This window comes from Amblyomma mixtum, chromosome 6 (assembly GCF_055824585.1).
Source record: "Amblyomma mixtum isolate Tamu chromosome 6, ASM5582458v1, whole genome shotgun sequence".
In the NCBI taxonomy this organism is placed as follows: Eukaryota; Metazoa; Arthropoda; class Arachnida; order Ixodida; family Ixodidae; genus Amblyomma; species Amblyomma mixtum.
The window spans coordinates 152,083,065-152,107,066 of NC_143017.1; the positions used below are offsets into that span (position 1 = coordinate 152,083,065).

At 44.9% G+C, this 24,002-nt stretch overlaps 1 protein-coding gene across 4 annotated transcripts in view; it reads right to left on the reverse strand.

The window, feature by feature from the left end:
* rsh (Rap GTPase activating protein radish) overlaps window positions 1–24,002 on the reverse strand; it is a 473,381-nt gene that overhangs the window by 77,125 nt on the left and 372,254 nt on the right. For all 4 annotated transcript variants that reach the window (XM_089549687.1, XM_089549688.1, XM_089549686.1 and 1 more), the window contains exons 5-6: window positions 14,227–14,407; window positions 6,193–6,337 (exon numbers count right to left, since the gene is read on the reverse strand). In XM_089549687.1, coding sequence (XP_089405813.1) covers window positions 6,193–6,337; window positions 14,227–14,407 — 326 coding nt within the window. The remainder of the gene's footprint in view (window positions 1–6,192; window positions 6,338–14,226; window positions 14,408–24,002) is intronic.

A 24,002-nucleotide genomic window follows, 5' to 3' on the forward strand; every position in this document is an offset into this window, starting at 1 on the left:
GCCGGCGGTAGCTTTCTTTTCGGCTGCTGCTAGGCCGCACTGCTGGCTGCCAGAAATCACGGAGTCTGCATCACGTTATGTCACGTCATGTTTCACGTCACTTAGTCCTCTGTCGTCATAGCCGAATCCCAAGTTTGAATCACAGCGGCGGGAAAAACCTTTTCAACTTCGAATCCAAATTTCTTAGAAATAAATGCATTTTTCGCTGCCGGCCAAGTGGCAACAAAGCCATGACATGCCGAACTATCGGATTTTGCTATAAAAAATATATTAATAGTGCTCTCCTCAGTGTCCCTTTAACAGCGTCCTTTTTTTTTTCGATCGGTTGAAAAGGGAAAAGAGAAGATACACGCTCCTTCAACACGAGCGACACTCGCGGTCTTCGGGGCACTCCGACCCTGTTTATGTTTACTTCGTCGGGAAAGTATCCTCCCACAGTTGTGGCTCAGTGTCCTGACAGGAAGTTACCTACTCTACTCACTATAATCGTACAGGTACGCGGTCGCAAGACTACGAGCACACGGTTCCGGCTTGGTGCTCCGGAGGACAATGACGTTGCAGCTAGTTGTAGTGCGAGTTGTTTTTGAGTTTTCTTCGCTTCAGGCGTTCCGTGCCAACCGCTCACATTAATCCCCGTAATAGTTTGGTGGGTGTGTCGGGTAGCACCATCCTATCTCATCCTGAATCTTCGCAGCGGTAGTCAACACGGGACTCACCATGATGACCGGAGGAGTACCTACCGCGGCTGCAACGCCTACGCCGAGTGTCATCATGTCACAACTACGCCACCCGGGCATTTTCTATGGCGCCGACAACGTCGACGTCGACGACTGGCTGGCCATGCACGATGGCGCCGCAAATTGTACAGAGTGAGTTCGGAGGCCAATTAATTAAATGGGCGATATCCTCGAGGGGATTGCCGACGACGCATTCAACCTTATGCTGTGCGAGGACTGCGCGACGGTCGACTCTGTCCATCTGGTGTGCCTAGTAGTTTGAGCAAGCCAAACACCACCAAACTGCTCGTCGTTTCGACCGCCCTCCTAACACGGCTGCTACTTCGTCGTGTAAAAACCAGCCGACTTTATTGCAGCCGCCCCATCCAGCGAATCTGACCAGTATAGTCCACCGAGAACCGATAGCTATGGCACTCGCGTCCTACAGCCCTCAGTCGTACTACGCTACGGTTGCTCTAGTCCAAGCCGTCGTTCGCCAAGAGTCCGCCAACTTGGACTTCAACGTTTGCCGCACCAGCGGGCAGCCTTGTTCTCATCCCATCGTTCCCCTGGTTGCTGCTTTTTCTCCTACTCTCTAAACACAAATGATTAAAAAGGGACTAAGCTGTCATCTAACGCACTCCCCTCTTATAAAATGGAGCGTGCTAGAGGACAGCTTACTTCGTTTTTACTTCCATATAGGTGTATTCTGGTTTAGAGTGTAGTCAGACCTACCCGACGCGCTACCGCTTCGGCAACCCTGCGGAGTGGCGAACATCGGACGAGCGGCCCATCTGTTTCACCTCCTCGCGTACCCGGCACATATCCTTCGATGGCCGTAGCCGCTGGTTCTCGCCACCCAGACCAAATAAAGATATCAGCAGCGTAAAGGTAACACGTATTTTTGCTAGCAGCTGCGTTTTTTAGATTTCCCGGGTACGGTTGAAATGAATTTTTTCAGGGTCAAGAGTTACGCAACAAGTTACATTGAAAAGTGACAGAAAAAGTTGCCCACTCTTGTGCAACTTTTCGAGCCTTCACTATCCCAGTACATAAGCAATGGTTCTGTCTAAGGCATGAATTGACGCTTCAGGCCTTGAGAATGGACATAGCTATAACGGGGTTCTCTGCAATGACGTGTCCTTGAAATTCGTTCCTGCGCTCAATGTCAAACACGAAATAAGCTTGAAGCTGTTATTAATTTAGCAAAACGGAACGCTTCTTGGTTCAATTATCTGCAAATACAAGAACAAACAAAAGTGTAGGGAAGAAGTGTTGAGCCGTTTTTACTTTTCCTGTTATACTCTAAAGGCTTTAAATTCTCCCTCGGACTGCTAAAATCAAAATAAATGTGCCAGCTAACGAGAGAGCAACGAAGAGTTGTTTTTAGAGCGCAGTACAAAGGGGTCGAGTCTGCTCTCAGATATAGGAATCTTCATGAAGGCAATTAATCGTCCTTTTTAATCCCCTCAGCACTTTCCTCAGCACTGTTACAACACCCATCAGAACAGAAAGGACAAGAAGTGCAAAAATATTAAAGCTTTTTATGTTTAAAATCTCGCCGTGTTCCTTTCTTCTAAACGTAAACCCCGTATTCATACAGCACGCTCATTTCTGGCCACGCCTCATTCCTGCGTTTTATGCTGTTTGTTTCTGCAGCTTAGGAGCGCTTGATTTATGTTGGCTGCCCGTCGGTTGAACACCTCCATACATAAACGGAGTATAGCACCAGCTCTGCTCATTGTGCAATTTTCAGTGCTTCTTTATTGCCACGAAGCCTGGTTTCTCGAAAACCCGTCACCAGTTGCTCCTTCTTTTGCCTCTCGCAGAAATCCCCAGGCTCGGAAAGGATCAATTAGTAGAAAAAAAAATATTATGCAACACAGGCACGTGCGTTCAAAGAAGCTGAAATCGAATGCGGCCCATGTTTGCTTGCTACGGATTGCATTGATCGGTAAGGGAAAAAAGGGAGGTTGCGCAAACAACTGCAGTAAGATGCCGACGGCGCCTCAGAAAAGCACGGCGTGCTAATTGAGTCGATGAGAAAACCATGCTAATTAGGTTCAGGCAGCCAAGGTTTTGTTTTCATTTGAGCGATTCTCAGCCTGTTTCACCAGCACTTCAAAGAAGCTTACGCCCAAGCTGCTCAACGAGTACGCCTCTCAAATGCGCTCGTGCCAAATTCGTTGTGCGTGAGACAGACTATAAACCGTTTTATTTGCACTAACATGTTTCCGACCAGTGCAACTGCTTGCAATATTATCTGAATAGTTTCCTTGAAAAAGAATATTTGCTTCTATTGCCTGCACGTGCGAATACTGCTATAGGAAAAAATATAAGGCTTAAGGTGGTTGGAACGGTACATAGAAGTTCTCCGAGGCTTTTGCAACAATTCGCCGCAGGCGGCGCTAGAACAAGTTTCAGTCGAACAAGTAAACAACAAAGCAGCGTCCAGAAATTTTAAGCAGCAATCAACCCAGAAAAAACGCCACACCCATTCAAGGTCTAAGCGTGTAAGGGCCGACGCTATCCGAGAAAGTTATTCACGTCTCTCCGTGTCCCTTTTACAGCACTGCGGCTTGTTCGTTCGCAGAGTTGCAGTCTGATGGGCCCAACATTGCAGGTTTTTTTTAAGAGAGTTAGCGTTCGTTAAGCCTATTAAAGATCTCGCGAGTAATATCCTTCAGTTTTTCGAGCAAGCAACACATTCATGAATGCATTCAATGTGATTGCACATATGAGATCTTGTTGCCTGTACTAAGCGACTTTATCGATGTTTAAGCCTGTGGGCTCTTTATTTCCTCCCAGGCTGCTTTATCTAACTTGTGCATACTCGTTCTTCGTCATCGTACTCAGGCTTGTTTAACAGTATCTTGTGCAGTATGTTTGGTTTGGTTATGGGGGATATGAGGGACGACGTATGGGAGGGCTCCGGAAATTTCGAGCACCTGGAATTTTTTACGTGCACTGACATCACACAGTACACGGGCCTCTAACGCTTCGCCTCCATCAAAATGCAACCGCCGCGGCCCAGATCGAACCCGCGTCTTTCGGGCCAGCAGCCAAGCGCCATAACCATTGAGCCACCGCGGCAGTTCTTGTGCAGTGTGTAAAGAGAGTACATTTTCCATGTTCTTCAGTTTCTCGACCGTGTTCGGGTTTAGTGGGCTCCCAGTTAATTGTTCTCATTTTATTACGTCTATAATGCTAAGCTTGAGAACTGCCTTGAATTCGCCTGCTGCACATAATATAGTCAAGCCTCATTATAACTAAGTCTGAGGGACCCCGCGATTTCTCTCTTGCAGTGATTGCTTCTTTACAGCGGTACGCGACCTAGGTAGAATCTGTCACACGGCAACAGGCTTACCTGCCAAAGTATACATTGAGAACCACACAGCTGACTTTGGCGTGTCGCCAAAGTGTGCTGTGGAAGCCACCAACAAGCGCAACGAACACCCATCGCAGTGATGAAAATATGTACAGCAACCGATATGTCACCGTTACTATCGCGCACCTGTTTAGTTCGTGACCCGTCTGAGCTTCATGGTCTAGGAAATGGTAATTGGGGAACTGATATCGTAGGACACAAGGACAAACCGATTAAGAATATTCAACTCCGTTTTGTAACTGCTGGAATCGATACAAGGCCCAGTAAAAAAAGGGACTTCTATCTTTGGAGGGTTTCCTCTTACACGAGGGCCCCCTAAAAGATGGCAAGTTCTTAACGAGCGCCAGTTAACTCGTGGACACCCGAGCGCTAACAACTCTTTGCATGACAAGACTGTCTTGTAGTTTATGCATAAGCCTGACCCAAGGTTTCGGTGGTCGCCACTTGCTGGCCAACGGATATTTTGTGGTTTCGTTTTCCACCGCTTGGTCCTGTGAAATCAGCGGGACATCGAGATTGTCAAGCACACCAAGAGCACTACCAAACGATTTTAAGTTAGCAATGAGAACAGGATGCAAAAATGAGAACTAAACTGCAGAAGCAGAGCACGTTCGCACTGGACTGCGTGCAGCAAGTTGGTTGGAGAACGGGACAGCTACACTAATTTGGTGACCTTGCCGAGGAGCAGCATGACGCAGAGGACTCTCAGATGGCGTAGCCTGAAATGATTAAGCTCGCCGCGTTTGACGACAGCGTCAAACCACGCTGACAAATTGTCCAGACAAACGGTTTATGCAGACCCTGCGTGAGGTGGCGTCAGTCTCCCTCGCGTTATTATTTTTGTGTGGAGCTTGACTGATCAAAATATTCGCAGTGATTTCAGTTGGCCACATTAAAGCGCAACAGACCTGCGTGTACCTACAAATCGACATACTCAACGCAAAACGGCCAGTGGAGTTAGATGATTGTTCGTTATACCTGGTTGGGATAAATTTACATCGTTATCATAAACACAGGAGCCTATGACAGCTCCCAAGGCTATTCTTTCGTTATATCGCGTATTTCGTTATATAACAGCTTCGTTATAGCGAGGTTTGACTGTAAAGTTAACCTAAAATATGCGCATAGTTTTGATCCTGCATTAAGCTAAACTGAAAAGAAAGTAAAACTTCATTTCACTATTTTTGAAGCCCTATTTTCCATGTGATCCAGCTTCAAGAGACTATTGTTTAGTGATCTATGTGCCATGCATAGCTGTTAGCAGCGCTGGTATACCTGTGCTGCAAGCCATAGACAAACAAAAAGATTACGGCGCGATGACATGGTTTTCAGGGCGGAATGTTGGGCTGGTTGGTTGTTCAGCATTTTATAATAAACACTAGCGGCGCTTACTTCGGGGCCGAAGATTCAGAAAAAGACAGGACCAGTGTTTGGTTCGGTTCGCTGCACAACTCACACGCACGCGGAACACAGTTCACAACACGGCAAGATTGCCTTAGCTCGTCCTGTCTTATAATTCTTCGTCCCCGTTCTAAGCGCTAGTTCCTTTTTATAAAATGATATGATTATTATTGCTTCGGGATGTCTCCATTTTTATGCGCGGAATTCTTCTGCTGAATATGCGCTTTACAGGAAGGAAGTGCTAACAATCTTGGACATTTCCCACTGGGGCTTGCAACAAACACTGAGCAGTTGATTGTTGTTGCATGTTCTGCCGTTTGTGTGATAATAACTGAATGGCAGAGGCATAAGGTATGACTACGCTAGAAATAGCAGAATTTGTAAACAAGTACTCGCAATTTTTTTTTCACATTTCATTGTAAAGGAACACAAACTGTAATGAATGCGGCACTGATATAGGTATACTGCAGCAACCATTTCTGTTTTTTGCTGTTAGTTATTTATTATGACGCTGTTTGTTGCTGTTGTTCTTTGTTTTCTGCTAAGGACGAGCACAGCTATTAGTTCCTGAATAACTAGTCATGAAGAACATGAAGTTAAAAAAGGCAAATCGTTTTCTCCTGTTGGGCAAATAATTTTTTAAAAAGCTGTAACATTTTCGCAAGTGCCAGGAGTCCAAGCACCAACCTTTAAGGCGTACGCGGTCCCCCAGAAGACAAAGAAACTCCTCGAATAAGGCGCTGTGGGTTCTGTTGTTCAGGATCTGCTCCTCGGTGTTCTGGCCCTCCTTCACGTAGACGACGCCCACTTTCAGCTCCGACTTGACGAACACCTGCGAAAGAGCGTTTCGAAGAACGCCGCTCAGCGTCTGCGGTCGGGAGAAAAGTACGCAAGACAAAGCAAACTGTTCCTACACCTGATTCCACAACCGACTACAAAGCACCCGTCTCGTGTTAGCAACGAAATGCGGGGTTGTACCAATATAAATATTCATTTCTAATCACTTAGTTCAAATATTCTTATCCGCCACACCGACTTGCTGGTACCGGCGTTCGGGAAGGAGGTAGGCAAAGAAGGAAGAGAATGGGGTAGCGAATATTAAATAACTAAGAGCGACTAGATTAATAACTTAACAGGACTGTAGCGGTGTTGTTACATTCCCTTACTTGTTATCGCAAGATAGATTAACATTATGTATTCCATGATTGTGTATGGCTATTGTAGCCAGGTTTGGTAACTGTTATGTTGAAAGATATGAGCGTACCACCCAAACTAGCCACTCTAAGAAAAGTGGACAAGAGAGGTGGGAGGTACACTGTGCTAGTAGCGTTTCGGCAAGAGGTCTGGTCTTCGTTCGGGCAAAGTGCTCATCTCAGGGGGGATTTAAATGAGGCATTCACTCCAAGCCGAAGCCCCGGTGTGGAGGAGAAGGGTGCAGTGCGGGAGGGGTGTTAGGATAGGGAGCCTGAATTTGAAAATATTTTTTTATCTACGAAAGCGCAGAAAGACACGAACAGAAGGATGAGACACACACAGACGCTGCGCTGAACACTGACAGCTGAATTTTCTTTGAAGCATTTCTATACGTGCGTGTAGGTGTCCATATATATATATATATATATATATATATATATATATATATATATATATATATATATATATATATATATATATATATATATATAAATATATATATATATATATATATATTCAGTAGGGGTTCCAATGACCCAGTTTACTAGTTTAGGTACAGTATTACGACAAACGCGACTGTTCTTTTAACGTTTATTTTGCCAACAGTTTCGGGAATGGTATTCCCTTCGTCAGGGCAGGCTTATATATATATATATATATATATATATATATATATATATATATATATATATATATATATATATATATATATATATATATATATATATATATATATATATATATATATATATATATCACAGTATTTTGATAACATGGTTCACACTTGCGGCCCCGGCAGTGGATGAAGAGTTTGCCATCCTTTTCAGTGCTAACTTTCTTTCGTGATCACTGAGCGGGCCGTTTAAACATCGGCCCGTTTGCCCCACATAAGTTATCCCGCATGTCACCAGAATGCGGTACACAACATTTCCTGCGCAAGCGATCTGGGGGACTCTGCGTTTCTTTTTGCAACCTTTGGCCTCTTTTCCTAAAAACGTTGTCATTTTACAGATTGTTGACAATTCAATTTCTCAGGTACCGTCCGAGGGGCAATTCTCTTCAAATTGTGTAATATTTTATGGATGCATGTAATGCTTTACTCTAGCTGAGTCTTTGATGGTTGTTTTTTGCTTGCCGTGAAGATCCTTAAGCAAACCTTGTTTCAACGAGATCAATGCATGCGAAGGATACCCCGCATCTATCTGCTTTTCCGCTTGCTGCCTAACACTTTCATGAACATATGCGGGCATGATTTTTCATGAGCAATATGAGGACATGAGGGAAAAGAAGCCAAAGACTGCAAAAGGAAACACAAAGTCCCCATGGCTGCATGCGCAAAAGAAGTTGTGTACCGCTGACATGCGGGAAAACATATGTGGATCAAACGGCCCGATGTTTCAATGAATGGCTCAATGAGCACAAGAGGAACTTGGGCAATGAAATGAATGAGAACCTCGTCATTCATTGCCTGGACTGAAAGTTGGAACCATCTTATCAAAATCCAGTGATAATTGACCGAAACCGAGACCAAACAGTACGGGACATCACCCAGGCTAAAACATTACTTGCCTATACAGACATGCGTGAGCAGCACGTCCCTATTGCTTCTAGCAAAAGAAACAGCGTTTTTGATGGAGGAAGGTGAGGGCAACGAAAGAACATGTGATGGGACTGACTGTCGACTGTTTTACACGCGTTTTGTGCATATATATGTATATATGCATTGTATGTATATCGGTCTTCCGATCGAAACGTCGAGTCAAATAAATAGTCCAGTAACACGTTCTGCTGGGCGAGTTGGTTCATCTTGGTAATGTAGAAGCTTTTAGCGCAAAACGACTAAGAAAGGACGGGGAGAGAACACAGACACAAAGGAGCGCTACTCTCAACTAAATTTATTGCCAGATGAAACAGTCATTTTATACACTGGTTCCAGTACAGAATCTGCTCACATTCCGAAGACTGTGTACATGCGCACACGCCAGGCGACGCTGTCGATCACACATCTTGTAAGATAATCCTATCTAAAAACCTGTACTCGTTAGAGTACAACATCACCGAGGGGCTGCTGACACACACACAGATCCCTTCTTCCTGATGTGGAACGCCTCTGTCAACACCCGAGAGGCCTCATCATTGCCTCTCCCGATAACCCGTGTATGTTTTAGCAATAGCACGAATGTCCCTGCCCGATCACAGGATCTACAATGAACAGCCGGTTTGTTCCGGAACAAACTCGGGCGCGTTCCTTCCTCTCATACATTTATAGCATTTATACAGAGTGTTTCACCTAAGACTTTCCATAATTTCTAAAAATGCGCTTTTTTCAATTGAAAGAGTCCTTTTCTCGGCATAGCATTGTCAGTGGTGTAGTAGATCAGAATACAGCTAAGACATGCTAATTAGTACCCTTAATAATTAATACTGACTAGTTAACTCTTTACCTGTTACCGTTAGCTTCATTAATTATTGAGAGGCGTGTCGCCCACCTTAAGTAATATCCATATCAGTTTTTAGAATTTCAAAACCGCGTTTACCCTCGGCGCTGTGGCCCAACAAATTTTGTCAACATCTCGCCTAAATACATGTGCTATCGTGAAACTTGCGGGCAAAGCAATCTCTCCAGTGCATGTAACTCGCCGATATAGCCAAAATTTGTTCGGCCACAGCACCATGGGCAACTTCGTTTTCGAAATTCTAGAAACTTATATGCATATTACTTACAGTGGGCTAAATTTCTCTCAATAAACAAGGAGACTAACAGTAATAGTTAGAAAACTGACGATTCAATATTAGTTAGCCAGCTGGTAGTTGGTACGTCTTAGCTGTATTCTGTTGTGTTAGAGAGTTGACAATACTATGCCGAAAAAAAGGCGCTCTTCCAACCAAAAAGCCTATTTTTAAAAATTGTGTAAAGTCTTAAGTGAAACCCCCTATAAACCTCAATGCCATACGGGGCCGCATTGGGCTGCCTGCTGCCTAATTTCAAAATAATTACACAGAAACTCAAAAGAATTAATCTTCGCTTAGGAGTTCTCTTAGATTCCAGCTGGCAGCTTATATAAATAATAATTTTTTTTTCATACAGGCATAAGAATAGTGTTTTGTAATTACATTGATGCGCAGCACGCTGACTCCTCCTCCTCTCTTAACACGGTGGCCAATAGTGCCATTAAGCTGCTCCGAATAAAAAAACTATTATAGGTAAGCTTTTAGTAGGAAACTTGAATCCCTGAAGTAATGCGCTGCGTACCCCTAGCGCAAGCGACATCAACTAATGACTGCTCCCGAAGTGCAGCCCCTGCCAGCTGGCACTTTGCTTTCACAATTGTCTTGAGGTTCTATGTTCTGCATAATGAATGAACACGCAAGTCGAATAACGGCGAACAGCTTTGCAGGTGCTGCCGTTTACGTCGCGTGACAATGCCGTGTTAGCCAGGGTGGAACATAATTCATGCGGCAACTGTAACCGGCAGCGAGGATCACTAAACCGAGGGAACCATACGTGCATTCTCGATTGCCCCGTTCCATTATTTTTTAGAAGACTGCTTCCTAACTATCAAGGCTTATGGTAAGCAGCACAGCAGTATAAATTATCGTTTGATAGACGATGCAGCACCAAGTTAGCAAGAGCGGCTCACCAAGTAGTTAGCGAACTTTATGCTAAATCGACAAAGCAACAGGAGCGCATATACAGTGTTTGGCACTGTATGGTTTATTTTCTTGCAAAAAACAATCCTTGTTTCTATAGTTGCATGAACGTCGATAAGACTGAAAAAAAAAAACTGAATCCAAACATGCGGCATTTGGCAATATGAATTTCGCGCTGATAAAATTTACAGAACCTGGTTATGCCAGCCTGAGCTGTGCATGATCACATGATTTGGCCAGAACTGGCGAAACGCACTACGCTGGTGTAGATCCTGACAGGCTCAAAATTCCCACAACTGAAGACGGTGCTCCAAGGATTAAAAAAAAAAGAAGGAACAAATATTCACTGGCCTGCCATGAAATTGCGGTGTAAGGGTGACATCCTCGCATATTGGATGTATTTGTTCGTCTTGCTTCTCAAAAAACATCGAAGTAAGGCGGAACATTCCCAGCGGGCCAAGCCTATATTGCTGACGGTCCGCAAACTAAGTTGTAGTAGAGCTCCTATGCCGAAGTCACCGAAACAGAACCTGACGTTACGAGAATGTTGCAAAATGCAGCGCGGTTCCGATTTAGCAGCATCTATGAGCCCTTGGTTGACCTGTTTAGACTACTGAAACAATGTTAAGAAGGGTTGATGCCGGATTCATACTAAGAAAAAAAACATTAACAATGTGCTCCAATTTCCTCTGGCTCTCCTTCCAATTGCGATTCAAACAATTCTTGCTATATTTACCCTCCCCCCCCCCCCCCCTCCCCCGCACCCCTCCCTATTCCTCCGTGCCTCTTGGAAGCCAGCCTGCTTCAAATACATCGACAAGCGAACCCCGCATCCCTTTTCCGTTGAAAAGGCGACAGAAATCCTACACCATATCCCACCTTTTTTCGCATGCGTTTAAAATGAGTTACCCGCGCCCACGTTTTCCATGCTTTAGTCAGACAAAAGCGCACGCCATTCTGGGACCAAATCTAGGTTAGCACAGGGCGGAAACAAAGGCGTAAGCACGCCTTCACCCACGCGCGCGCGCCACGGCAATAGTGTCCGGAATAAGAACGGGCCAGCGGCAGTCTCGTCGCCTCCGCGATCCCCCGAGCGCCGTCGGTTCGCGGCCGGCAGTGCGGTAGTTAATCGGGTCACCTTCATTTGTCACTGTCGCGATCTCCGTCCTATAGAGCAGCCGCGACTGGCTCCCGAAGGATTCGGCAAACTGCGCGCGCCCAGCCGGGAGGTCGGTCTCTTCGGGCGGCGAGACGACGACGCGGCATAATGTGCCGCCGAATCTCCGGACGTGCCTCGGTTCACGTGTCCAGCCACACGAACGGCGCCCTTTCGGGCAAAAAACACCGGAACTGGTCTCGGAGGCAATCCATCAATGAACGGGAAAAAGGATTGCCAGGGAATCCCGAAAGGAACGAGGAAGGGGCGACAGCCAGCTTTGCCCAGAGAACGGCCGTTAGGAAGGCGCATTTGTGTAGCAGTGCTACCGCGGAGCGAAATACAACGAGTGCGGCGGCTAGGAGAGATCTTGCGCCAGGCGATACAGCATGAGCGATGAGGCGTGGATCAGGGCGCCGGTGGCGCAAATGTGCCCCGGTTTGTTTGCCGCCCTCCTATTTCTATGGCGCACGCCTCCCGCTTCTTCTTGCAAGTCGGGTGTTTCCGCGTCGTTTCACGTGCCTGACTTACTTCTCTGGCTTTGTTTTCTTATTTCACTATTCAAATTGGTTGGTCGGGCTGTTTTTGACGCTTTGTGCGTAGGATACGTACTACAATGTATGTGCCAATATCGGATGACGCGTTAAAAAGGACTTCGGTTCGCTTTCTTTTGAAGGTGCGCATGCTCTGTTTCCTCAATAGAAGCGAAACTGGTCCGCAATGCTGTGTTTTGTTTCAAAGAGAATTCCCTGCGTGTTGCCGATTTCGTGACGTTTGTTGGGAAGATTTCTACGCTCCATCACTTGTTCTTGCACCCAGAATATTACTGAGCCGTTAATTCCTGCCGAATGTCTGCTGAGTCAAAAAATGTCAGGCTACTTTTCGGTCGTTTAGCATATTTTATCGCTTTGCTGCCTCTTAAATTACAGGTGTTACTCGACAACGACTGGGAATTGAGGAGCTCGTTAGACACACATATGGCGAAAGCCAATAGTTAATAAAAACGAGGAAAGAATAGTAGTATGATTCTATTTCTTTGTGTCTTATAGAGATCAATAGTAAATTAGTGATGTAACCATTTTGTACCTGAAAGACGCATTTGTTTCGCTACTACATCCTGACCAATTATCTTTCAGATTTCAGACTCTTTTTTTTTTTTTCAATGTTTCGACTACTAATTTCGTGTTCATCACCACAACAATTAAAAAGATAAAAGTACCTCCTGATGTTTTTCTCAATTTCCGTGACTGTTCTCTTTCTTCTAATTTGTTATGTTTCAATATTTGGTTTCCGGCCCCCTTTCCAGTCTTCGGAAATGGATCCCGTGATTAGTCGGATTGCAAAAATGTCATAGGAATAACGTCGCGGCAGTTCCTTTTCGCGGGCACTTTGAATGTGTGGAAGGGTTTCGGGACTTTGGTTCGCAGTTTTCTTAGCAGTGCAGCCATTTTCCCACATAGAAAAAAAAATGTGGTAGTGTTCCCGAATAATAACCTATCCATGCTGCTCAGTGTGATAACTCCATTGAGTGCCCCTTTAATGAGGAAAGCAGCGTGATCTTGATGTGTGAGCAAAACTGAAGTGACGGGAAGCAGTTTACCGCTTCTTAAGTGCAATAAAATAATATGCATGGTAAAAGAAGTACTGCTGAGGGCGTATATACTCGAAAAAGCATCAAAGTACGTTGTGCTTCATTTTTCAGTTGGTGTAACAATTGTTCCTCCAACTACCTTCTTTCCTTTCCCCCAACTCGATCGTTTCAGAAAGAACTCCAGCAAGAAGCGTTATGGCAAGTATAAAGAATATGAAATCGGACCAGAAACAGTAATTCCTTTGGCTTTTTGCGTTGATCGTTGCTTTCTTCGGCTTACGCTGCCTAGAAAAGTTTTCACATTTTATTCTGTCGCTACTTGTCTTAGCGTTAATCACAAGGTAATGTATTTGCTCCAGCAGCAGAAAGAGACGAAAGCTTTGCAGTTCCTCTTCCTGCTCGGAAATTTGCAGCGAAGGGGCTTTTCAGACCACCGAGTGCCTAGCCCTGCTGCTGTTTGCTAAAGTTTGTTTTAGTACTCACATTATGCGGTGCAGATGGTTAAGAAGCTTTAAAAAGAATGTCTTATAGAGGATAGCTGAGCTTAAATAGGTAAGTCATTTAGTGCCCCTCATTACTTCAGAGACCATTCGCCTGGTTTAAAAAAAAACTATTTTTGCTCCCTTTTAAATTGTTTATTCAAGCCGATATAGATTGAAGGATCATTGGACAAACAAAGGTATTCCGAGCAAGATTAAACAGGCACAGACGCAACGGACAAACTTATTAAGAACCTTCAAACAAGGCCTGTGGTAAAGAAAGGCCTAATGCCTAAGGCTCTACGTGCAAAGCACCCCTTTTAGCATAATTATCTACGTCCAGCAGATGAGACCGTGGGCGTTGCGGGTAAGCGCGAGTCTCTTGAGGAAATGCCTGTCTAAACGTGATCGCCTGACTTTAAGACCGGCAGGAGGGGAATCCTTATTCGGAAATTTTTTTTAACAAAACCAGTTGGTGAAAGCGACAACCGTGCCACCGTACGGCCCTGTGCGGTTCATGTGGCACGTGTTCTCACCTGAGAAGAATTGCCACATACGGTACAAAATTACAGGCGTCGGGGGATTAATTAAATTGCACCCTCGGCTCTCGCGGCACCTGAAGAGTGAGTGGCGCGTCTTGTGCCACCTACCTGGTCGAGCTTGAGCAGTTCGTCGGGCGTGGAGGGCAGCTGTCCGAGCGTGAGGCATGGCTTGAGGCCCGCCTCGTCACCCAGGCAGCGCACGATCGCTTCGCGGTCATAACGGTTGGCGCACACGCACGAGGCTGGGATGAGGCCGTGCAGGTTGTAGGTGACAGTGCGGAGCATCACCCTGCGTGGAGAGAGAACAGCACAAGCGAAGCATTATGTCACTCGATTCGTGTTCTTTTCAGCACCGATAAAACCTAAAGATGCAAGCCACAAGAAAATAGGCACTATGACGCTAGAGGAACATGACACTTGCATGTTGAATTTTTGTTTTTGTTCTCTTTGTATAATTTGTAACCACTCCCCTCTGAAATGCTTTTGGCCCTGAGGGTATCAATAATAAATAAATAAATAAATAAATAAATAAATAAATAAATAAATAAATAAATAATAAATAAATAAATAAATAAATAAATAAATAAATAAATAAATAAATAAATAAATAAATAAATAAATAAATAAATAAATAAATAAATAAATAAATAAATAAATAAAAACAATCGGTCGAACGTTACCATCAAAGTACCAACCACAACTGACAACCAGTGGTCTATGAGAGAATGATAGTGAGTACCGAGGGAGGATAAAACGTTATAGAAAGCGCCGGATGGAGCGAAGAAGTTTGGGTAAACAAATTTTTAGAACAGACTGAAATTGAACTTGTTGGTTCATGTTTCAGGAACCCTTTCAACATTGAAAAATTCAGGGGGCACTTTGGCTCTCCCTAAACTGCTGCAAGGGGAAAGCGTTTCCTGGTGCACTGTGTTTTTCTTAATATTTTTAATTCTCTTTTTATTTTTGTTTCCTTCTTTTTTTATCTTTATTTTTGTTTTTTATTTATTTTATTTATGAAACCCATGCATTCACTAGATGCGCCTTTATCCATGCCCAAACCCTGAGCCTTCGTGGCGGACTTGTAGTGTCTCCACTTCAAATGCCAACGGCCCTGGTTCGATTCCCAGCCTCGACAGAGTTTTTTACATAAGTAGTGACGCCGAAATGTGGATACATTTGTTAACATTCCTTGGTCACGACCATATGAGGCATTAAAGGCTTTCGCCTTAAAATTGCATGACGGTTAAAGGACTCCAATGACTAAGAGCTGAGTTTCGAGATGTTAGTCAGCATTCTCCTGCGCGTTTTCTTTGTTGGGCATTTTTTTGCCATGACCGAATTCTTTCAATGCTTCAGGAAGTATGGTGCAATAACCTGGTCGCAGCCCAATCCAAAAACCCTTAATAGAAGGTCATAGGTAGAGGCTGTTGTCCGGCTGTAATAGAAGCTTAGCGATCGTGACCCTAATGATAATTGAAACGGCCTTGTTAAGTAAGAGATTTCTCAACACAAACTTGGACGCGAGGAGCACAACGACATGCGCATGACCATGTTTGTGTTGCGCAGTCTCTTGACGAAAAATGTATGACTGACTTACCCAACAACGCATGCTATTGAAACGATACTTTGAACTGAATCGGATCACCTGAGGACCCGTGACACGGGCTCAAGTGTTCTTAAAAGTGCAAGCAGCGCTTCGTTAATTAACCGTCTTGAGTCTGTGCAAAATAAATCTGTGAAGTTCATCCTTTCCTCATACTGGCCGTATGAAAGTGTGTCATTAATGAAGCAAACTATCAATATTTTCAACCTTATCACTCGAAGCAAGTTCTCTCGTTTATCGTTCTTTCATTCTTTGTTCTACGATGCTCCCCGTTCATAGCTGACCGCATCGTCCCTGCCCATCATATTTCATTCGGGTCCGATCATTCCCACAAAGTGCAACCCATCTTCGCGCGAACACTGAAGTATCAAACATCACCTTTAATATTAACTATGGCAGAGTGGAAATCGTTACCGGCTGACATAGTTGCTGAAACTGAGTTATCACATTTCTTAACAAAATTTTCAGTGCACCTTGGGCTACAAAACTCACCGTGATATTTTCAGTATTGTCGAAGAATTATGTCTTATACGCTCAACGTATGTATCCTTCAGCGACTGCAGTGCTGTGTACTTACAATTTGTATGTACAGTTATTCTTTGTATTTGTTAACTACTGTTTGCAAATACTCTGTATTGCCTTTAGGGCATTGAAATAAATAAATATACCTGACAAAGGTGATATCTGAAAAAATGGCTGAGGCTTAGCTAAGGTGAAGCCTAGTCAGATGCGAAGCATATTGATGGCTAGGCTTGGTAATACATGGCTTTCCTTGGTTGCATACTTGGTCATTTTAATACAACCACTAGAAGTGTAGCAAGGATTGCCGTGGCAGCTATATACGGGATCATCGGTGAATTCAATGCAGTGTGTACAACCGCTGCCCCAGCACCGGCTACAACAGCATTCTTGGCACCCATGGAAAGTACATTGGAAACACCCTTAGTTATTCCACCACCGCCACCATTCCCTATAGACTGTATTGATGTACCCCCAGAAGCAGCAGGCAGCGTCTCTGATGTGGAGCCTCCACCGCCGCGGCCGACCGCGCGAGCCGGCAGCCCATCTCTCCTCTGCTGTGACGTCATGTTGTCACGTGGTGTCACGTGGTAACGCTAAAGGTCAATGGTAGCTCCACCGCCGCGCTCGACAGGCTGCAGTGTAGCTCTAGTAATATGCTTCGCATAAAAACACATTACGACGCTGGGAATACGTAATGGTGATAAAGCACGCGTGTTGGCAGGACTAAACTCTGCACTTTTAAAACGATGGAATTGAAGCCAGGGCACTGTGTGACAAATTCTGCTAATACACGTGGGAGCCAAGTAAACTTGAGCAAGCTATTCCAATCACAGGGTGGTCTAAATTCTCTACATGAAAGGAAAAGCCATTGTGTGCACATGACAAACAAAACGAGCGATCACCATTAACATGCACATGTCATGCCTCTCAATTTCAGTCGGACAACACAGACAGTTCAAAAGGCAAATATGTAAAAAAGGCAAAAAAGTCCTATATGAAAACATCGTGTTTGCACCTGTCCACATTTGTACTTCGTCGCGACTTCCAGCTGAAATAATCAGACACGAGAGTTACAACAACTCATAAAGACAAGCGGACGTATTTTAGTTTTCTTTGCAATACCTTTCCAGACAAGAGGCTATAACAGGTTACGTAACGGAAAGATGTGTGTTTCTTAGGTTTTTGCATTCTTGCAGTTTTTATTTACTTGTCGCCTTTAGTACGAACCCAAAGGTAGAACGACGACAATGACAGGACCCCCAAGTTGTTGATAGTATCCGACATTAAGGCTCCAAGGCTTACGGTTCCACGAACAAAATCAGCGCATAGGTTGTCCACATACTAACTCAGCCTCCAAAGAAAGCAAGTTCCGGCAGTAAATGCTTCTGCTCGGGCAGTCGGTGCCGAACCAATTCTGGCCGCCGTTCGCTCCTAAGGGCATCTGAGCTTGGTCCCATAATAGCACATAGGTGTGCGTCTACCAGCGCTACTGTCATTTACTTCGGGGGATACAAGCTGCGTAGAGTGGAATGACGGTCTCAACACTGATTTCTGTATGTTTAGAAGGAAACGGCCTCTGACTGACTTCTGATCGACCTCTAAAGAGCATTTATTCTTGCGAACAAAGCAAGGCATCACGGACATAATATCGCTTACTTCACCGTCTGCTTTCACACCCGTTAGCTCTCTAAGAGACAATCAGGGCCGCTTTGTTTCAGGTATTATGATTTTTAGATGCTGTATAGCGCGAAGGTAACTCCAGCTTATCGTCACCTTTTTATGTGAATAGCTTTGTTCTTAATAGCCCTGACTTTTGTTTTTTCATGCTGCAACCTTTCCCCTCAGTGGCCCAGCTTTGCAGTCGCGTTCTCCGGTCCCAAGCGATTTTTTCCAGTCAGTGCATTTAATACAGGACACGCCCTTCACCCCTGTTTGCAGCATAATGCCGATGTTATCCTTGCGACGTCATTTGCTGTTCGTTAGACGTCTGCACTTTAAACTGTGCTGCCAATCAAAAGTGTCCTCTATGCCATCCAAGCGCTAGTATGTCTGCAAATGAGCGCCATATTGTGGGTAACATTGCGTACACGTTCCTATGACGGAGCTTGCTGCCGCTGGCACTGATGAAATCGCATGTTTTTGCGCTCAGTACATACTGCCTAGCATGTTAGGTTCAGCGCTGCGAGTTCAATCGTTATATTAAATATAATAAAGGACAAATTACTCATTTGTATCCACCATAGCCTTACGATTACAAAAGGGATTTATACCGCTCCCATTGAAACTTCACAGTTAAACGCACAGTAACCACGCTCTGAAACTACCCTAAACCTTTGAGCACATGCGTCGTCCACTAAAAGCCTTAAAACTGCCGATCTTTTAATCGGCTAAAAATCCCCTTCATTTCGCCCTCTGGATAATCTTACGAAAGATAAGAGATTAGAATGCCGCAACCAGAATACGCGTCACCATGGAGATGCATGCAGCGATACGGCAACCACGTTAGAACTCTAAGACCGGAGCTCCAAAGAGCGTTGCCTTTTTTTTTTTACACATAAAATGGCTCGCGATAATCTTGCCCAAAGGTAAGGATTACGCAAAGTCCCCGTCTAACTTTCGATAGCCTGGAGCAATTAGGTTACCAATGTGAAACGCCGTGTCCTTCGTGCAACTGGCCGTCCCAGTGCCCCAAACGAGATTTTCATAAGAGGATCAGTCTTGTGCCGGAGCACTTAATTTGGACCTGCATAATGAATGGCCGATGTCGTGCGCCTTTAAAGCGTCCAGATGCCAAGCCATCGACGTGGCTGAGAGGACGCCGTCGTTGAACTAAATTAACGAAGGATCTCCTAAATGTTTCAGCAGGCGAGCGTTGCGCGCTGAGGTGTCGTAGACACACGGCACCCAGGCGGCACTGGATGCGTCTTCGTGACTACGTTGCATAAAGATTCCCCTCTTTTTTGTTTTTCTTGAGAAAGTAAACAGTGACTAATACCAAGAGTGGCGTTACGCATGATAGTCAATAAAAATAATTAATTATGCAGAACTTTTTCAGAACTAGACGCCAATAGGCAAAGGATAAAGAGCAGAACTCCAGCAGATTTTAGATGCATTTTCTTTGTGCACATATTTTATTCGTAAAGGCCCTCGAGTGAGTGAACAAATCAAATGCTCTGTCGGGTGGTAAAATCATCAAGCTCCCTTTCGCTTCTTTTCGTAGGCATAATTAAGTATGTAAATAGCGGCGTCATAAGGGCACAGCTCCCTTCCTGACACAAGCCGACAGAACACTCTTAACACCGATACGCCTATACGGGAGTAAAAAGGCAGTGAGCGGTCCTCTATGGAACGGCATTTCTTAAAGGGAGAGCGCTGGAGTATAGCTTACTCCATTTTACTCATTTGTGTTTGGAGTGTAAACCACAAGTAATGACATGCAAAACGGGCAACAAACAAACCAATATAGGACACACATCGACATAACTAAAATACATTCGCACAACGAACACGTGACAAAACGTTATGCAGTGAAGAAAGGTCAGTTAGCTGACATGTCAATTCCGCCCTTTCAACTGGTGTTTATTGGAGCCCGAACGCGAGTGCTTGATTTGACTCTACATTTTGTGGATACTGAGCTGTGAACGCATGTGAAAAAGTCGTTTTCTGCCGGTTCTTGTCTTCTTTATCGTTGCCAGCCAGTAGCAACGAGGTGAAAAAAGAAGACTTGTGCGCTTTAGTACAAAGGCGACAGCATCCCCAATATAGAGGGTTGTGTTTTAATACTAAGCATGCAAGCGCACAGCCTAATTTATTGACCGAGGTTGGAATGTAATTTTCGACCAATTCGCTCCGTTGAAAGACTCTTGTTTCTACAATCTCTCGCATCTGAGCTTTATAGTGCTTCCTACGCGGGTGAGTGTGGTTCAAACAATATTTTGCGTGTTCAGTTTTCCGCTATTGCTCTTTCACTGTCAGTTCCGTCGTTGCCACTATTTTTTTTTTTCGTTCCCATTCTGAAACGAAATTCGCCCAATTGTTGCTCTCTTCCGAGACTACTGATCGACAGCGATAGGTTTACCGCAACTGTTTTCATGGGTGGATCTAAACAAAATCCACAGCGCACCACTCAAGAAAAGTTGACCTATTCTCAAAACCACGCTTCTCTCCTCTATTTGGATCTAATAGTTCACGCCTACCTGCTTTTCAACACGCTGTATTAGGCCATGTATTCGGCCTAAACTCTTGCTAAACCTAAAAAAACTCTCTAAGCTTGTTATTGATCTGACACTGAGAATAACTTCATTAAATAGAAACCGATTGAACAGCGCTAACAGAGAGGACGGAAGAAAAGAATGCGAGCACTAGTCCTAACTAGCAACCAAAATATTTATTGCGTCAGTGAAGGCAGCAATATTCATTTGGTTGCTAGTCAGCGCTTTTGCCTGTGTTTTCTTCCCCCTGTCTATTAGCGCTGTTCAATCTGTTTCCATCACCATGCAACAACCAGCCCGACTATACCCACTGCTTAACTTCATTAAATGTTTGTTTTTTTAGCAAAAAATTGTATGTGTAGCTATTTGGGGTTATGTTAATAATGTGCTTCGTTGGAGTCAAGCTGTTCGTCTGCAAACGACGCATTCATCGCTGGGATATTTATACTTAAAACCATTTCTTCTCACTACTCGATTAGTAGCAATGACGTCCATAACGCAAAATAGTGCTCCATTATTGCTGGAAAACAAAGGGTGGCGTAGCCTTGCCTCAGGGATCCGCACACGAAGGTAAAGACATCATTTCAGTTAGGCGTGGAAACTGCCGGCGGTGGCGCCACTTGTTTGCTCTTTTTATTTTTTGCTCTCCTTTATTTTGGAAGCTCTGTCTTCAATGAAATTGGCCTCTTTGTTATTTGAACGCGGTGTTCTATCAACAAGGGCTGTTTAATTTGGCTTCAGTGGCCCTATAGGTGAGACCCGACATCGGCTAAGACCTGACATCAGAGAATGACTACGCAACAAATCCACGCGTCGCACATTCGGCGCCGCTTGGTGGCCTCCTGTTGTGATTAATTGAGGTTTCTCTTGTCAGCACTCCACTGACCGCTACAACTGCACGAGCCCGAAGTGCTGCACACATGGACCTTGGCTCTCAGGCTATCACTCTGCGAGCCATCAATTTGCAGCTAACACATTCCGCTTTCCTCGGGGTCCGTAGAATTCATTTATGCAGCCCAGAATTGCCGTCCCCGTCTCTTCGCAGGAGCGCTGCCCCGAGGGCGGGTCATCCTTCTTAATCAAACTCGGGCTCACCGTCCATCGATCTGAGATGCCCGAGGCTGTGCGAGAGGCCGCTCGATTTTTCAGCACTCGCGCAGCGCATGCTAATGTCTGGCGCAGGCCGCCTTCCTCCTATCCGTCTGCCTTATTTTCGCTTTTTCTATTTTTCCAGCGCAGTTAATGCGGGCTTAGATGATGCACTGGAAGTTCGTATCACGCTCCATTCGCTTGCCCTAAATAGCAACGTCTGCCAGACACGCGCACTCTGGAGCAGAGTGGTTTCTTTTTCTTTCTTTCTTTTCGATATTTCGTCAGTGCCGGGTTAGCGGCGTCAGTTAAGACGACCGACGACAGCGACTTCAGTCGCTGTCTTAGACGCTAATCTACAGTAAAATGAGAAAAAAAAAAAGCCAGCTAGATTTGTGAGATATGTGGCAACCACGAAACGGCGACAGCTTTTGCTTTCAAATATTTTACCTCAAAAAGATTCGCTTCGATGTCGTATCTCTCCAGCGATAACTGTTTGGAGGAAGAGAAAGCATTTCTTTCGGGGAAACGGGATCGGAGCCAGTTTCGCGCGTCGTAAGCAAATCGCAGCCAAAAAACGTTACAGTAACCGAAACGATGCCACGCCATAGTTCTGGTGGAAGGCGGCGAATTCTGAGAGTTCATGGTATTGATTTCAACAAACCACAGGCAAAGACTTCGAACATGTATAAAGCTCCTTCGTTTTCTCACGTTAAGGCGGAAAAGACGGCAGCTGAAAACGGCTACAAAACGGCGCTTTTTTTCTTTTGTTTAATGAGCACGAATCACTACCCTTTCGTCCTAAAATCTGTCCGTGTGGTGGTGTGCGATGCCCCAATCCTTCGTAAGGCCTCTCCACCCACCACCAGCCCTCCTTTGCCTTCCCCTTTCAGAATCCTCCATACACAACTCAATAACCCACCTCCTCCACCCTGACGATGCTTCACCCACAACCAGCCCCCCACTTCAACCCTCCAGTATCCTTCACCCAAGAGAAACCCACACAGCATGAGAACGTAAAAGTGACGCTGAATCCATAGCCGAGTGAAGGCGAATATTACAGAAGCGAAATGTATCTGTCAAACTGTATTTGTAGATTTTCGCCGCACCATAAAAAAGGTCTACCTCGAGCTTCGCCTAAACAAACGCCTTCACCCTCCCCCTCTTTCATCACTCACAGTGCCGGAGGCTCGCCTTCTTCGGCACATCCAGATGAATGCAGTCATCACGACGTCTCGCCTCTTTCTCTATCGCTATCGGTCGCACCCTTCCTGTCCAAGCTACCCCTGTATCTATGCGGACCTGGCCCATTGTCTCTTCTATTGCCCGGCTGCTCAGCAGTCGGGTTCCTACCCCCCTCCCCCCCTTTTCTTTATCCATCACCACCTGGCTCGACTGTCTTGGCGCTGAAGGGGAGGAAGAATAGCGACTTCTGGTCACCGAGGCGGTCGACATGATCGGCCTGTAAATTATGGTCGAATAAAGGTCTTCTACTATTACTAAATTTTTCACGTCATCTATCACCAGTGAATTCTTTTTTTCTTGCGTCAGAGTGAAAAGAAAAGAAATATGCAGGACCTGATCTACCCAGACACAAGAGCGCACTATGAGTTCGCGAAAATGAGCGTTCATTGATTGCGCTGGGACCAACACTGTTACAGACATGGAGATCATTTATTACTGGATCAAATAAATGTACAAGCTTCTGCAACTAATTTGCACCTAATGGCTTAGGGGTTTGCCCCAAAATTTCCACCACAACCCACCGCACGATAATGTTTAGCACACTAAAACGCACAAATGCCTAAAAAAAAAAAAAGCAGGGAAGTGTCAACGTCTGTCAAAGCGCAAGACTACATATTCCCACGTGTTACGAACAACAACTCCATAACAGAAAAAGAAAAGCTTTCTTGAGTGCGCCAGTTTTGGGAGCCCTCTTATTTCCAAACCAGACATCCAGAATAGTGAGGAACACTTTTCGCGCTTAGTTTGTAGATCAGTAAGCGTAGACCCTTCGTTTTTCGGCCATTATTGAAAAGAAATCACACGTGTTCAACCGAAAGCCTTCGAAGCCGACATCAATCAACGTCTATTCTCACATGTTCCCTAGGCGCCAACTGCTTCTGACACTTCGGAGGCGTGAATTTGATCGAACAACCCAGTCTGCAACGAAGCCTTCACCGCTTCAAGCCGATCCATCAGCCCAGGTGGAGAAGAATTTCCTGCTGGCGCGCGTGTGCGTTTGTGCGCCGCCTTATAGTAAAATCTGCATCTGCTGAAGGACGGTTTATTTTTTAAGTGCCATAATTTCTATTTAATTAGCCGCTATTGCACTGCATTGTGTCGTACAAGCAGTTATACGCTGTTCGGCAGACGCTGAAATGAAAGCAACAGTGTAATAGAAGAATACTGGTTACTCAATATCCGACATCGACGAGGTACGCGAGCGCGGGTATGAA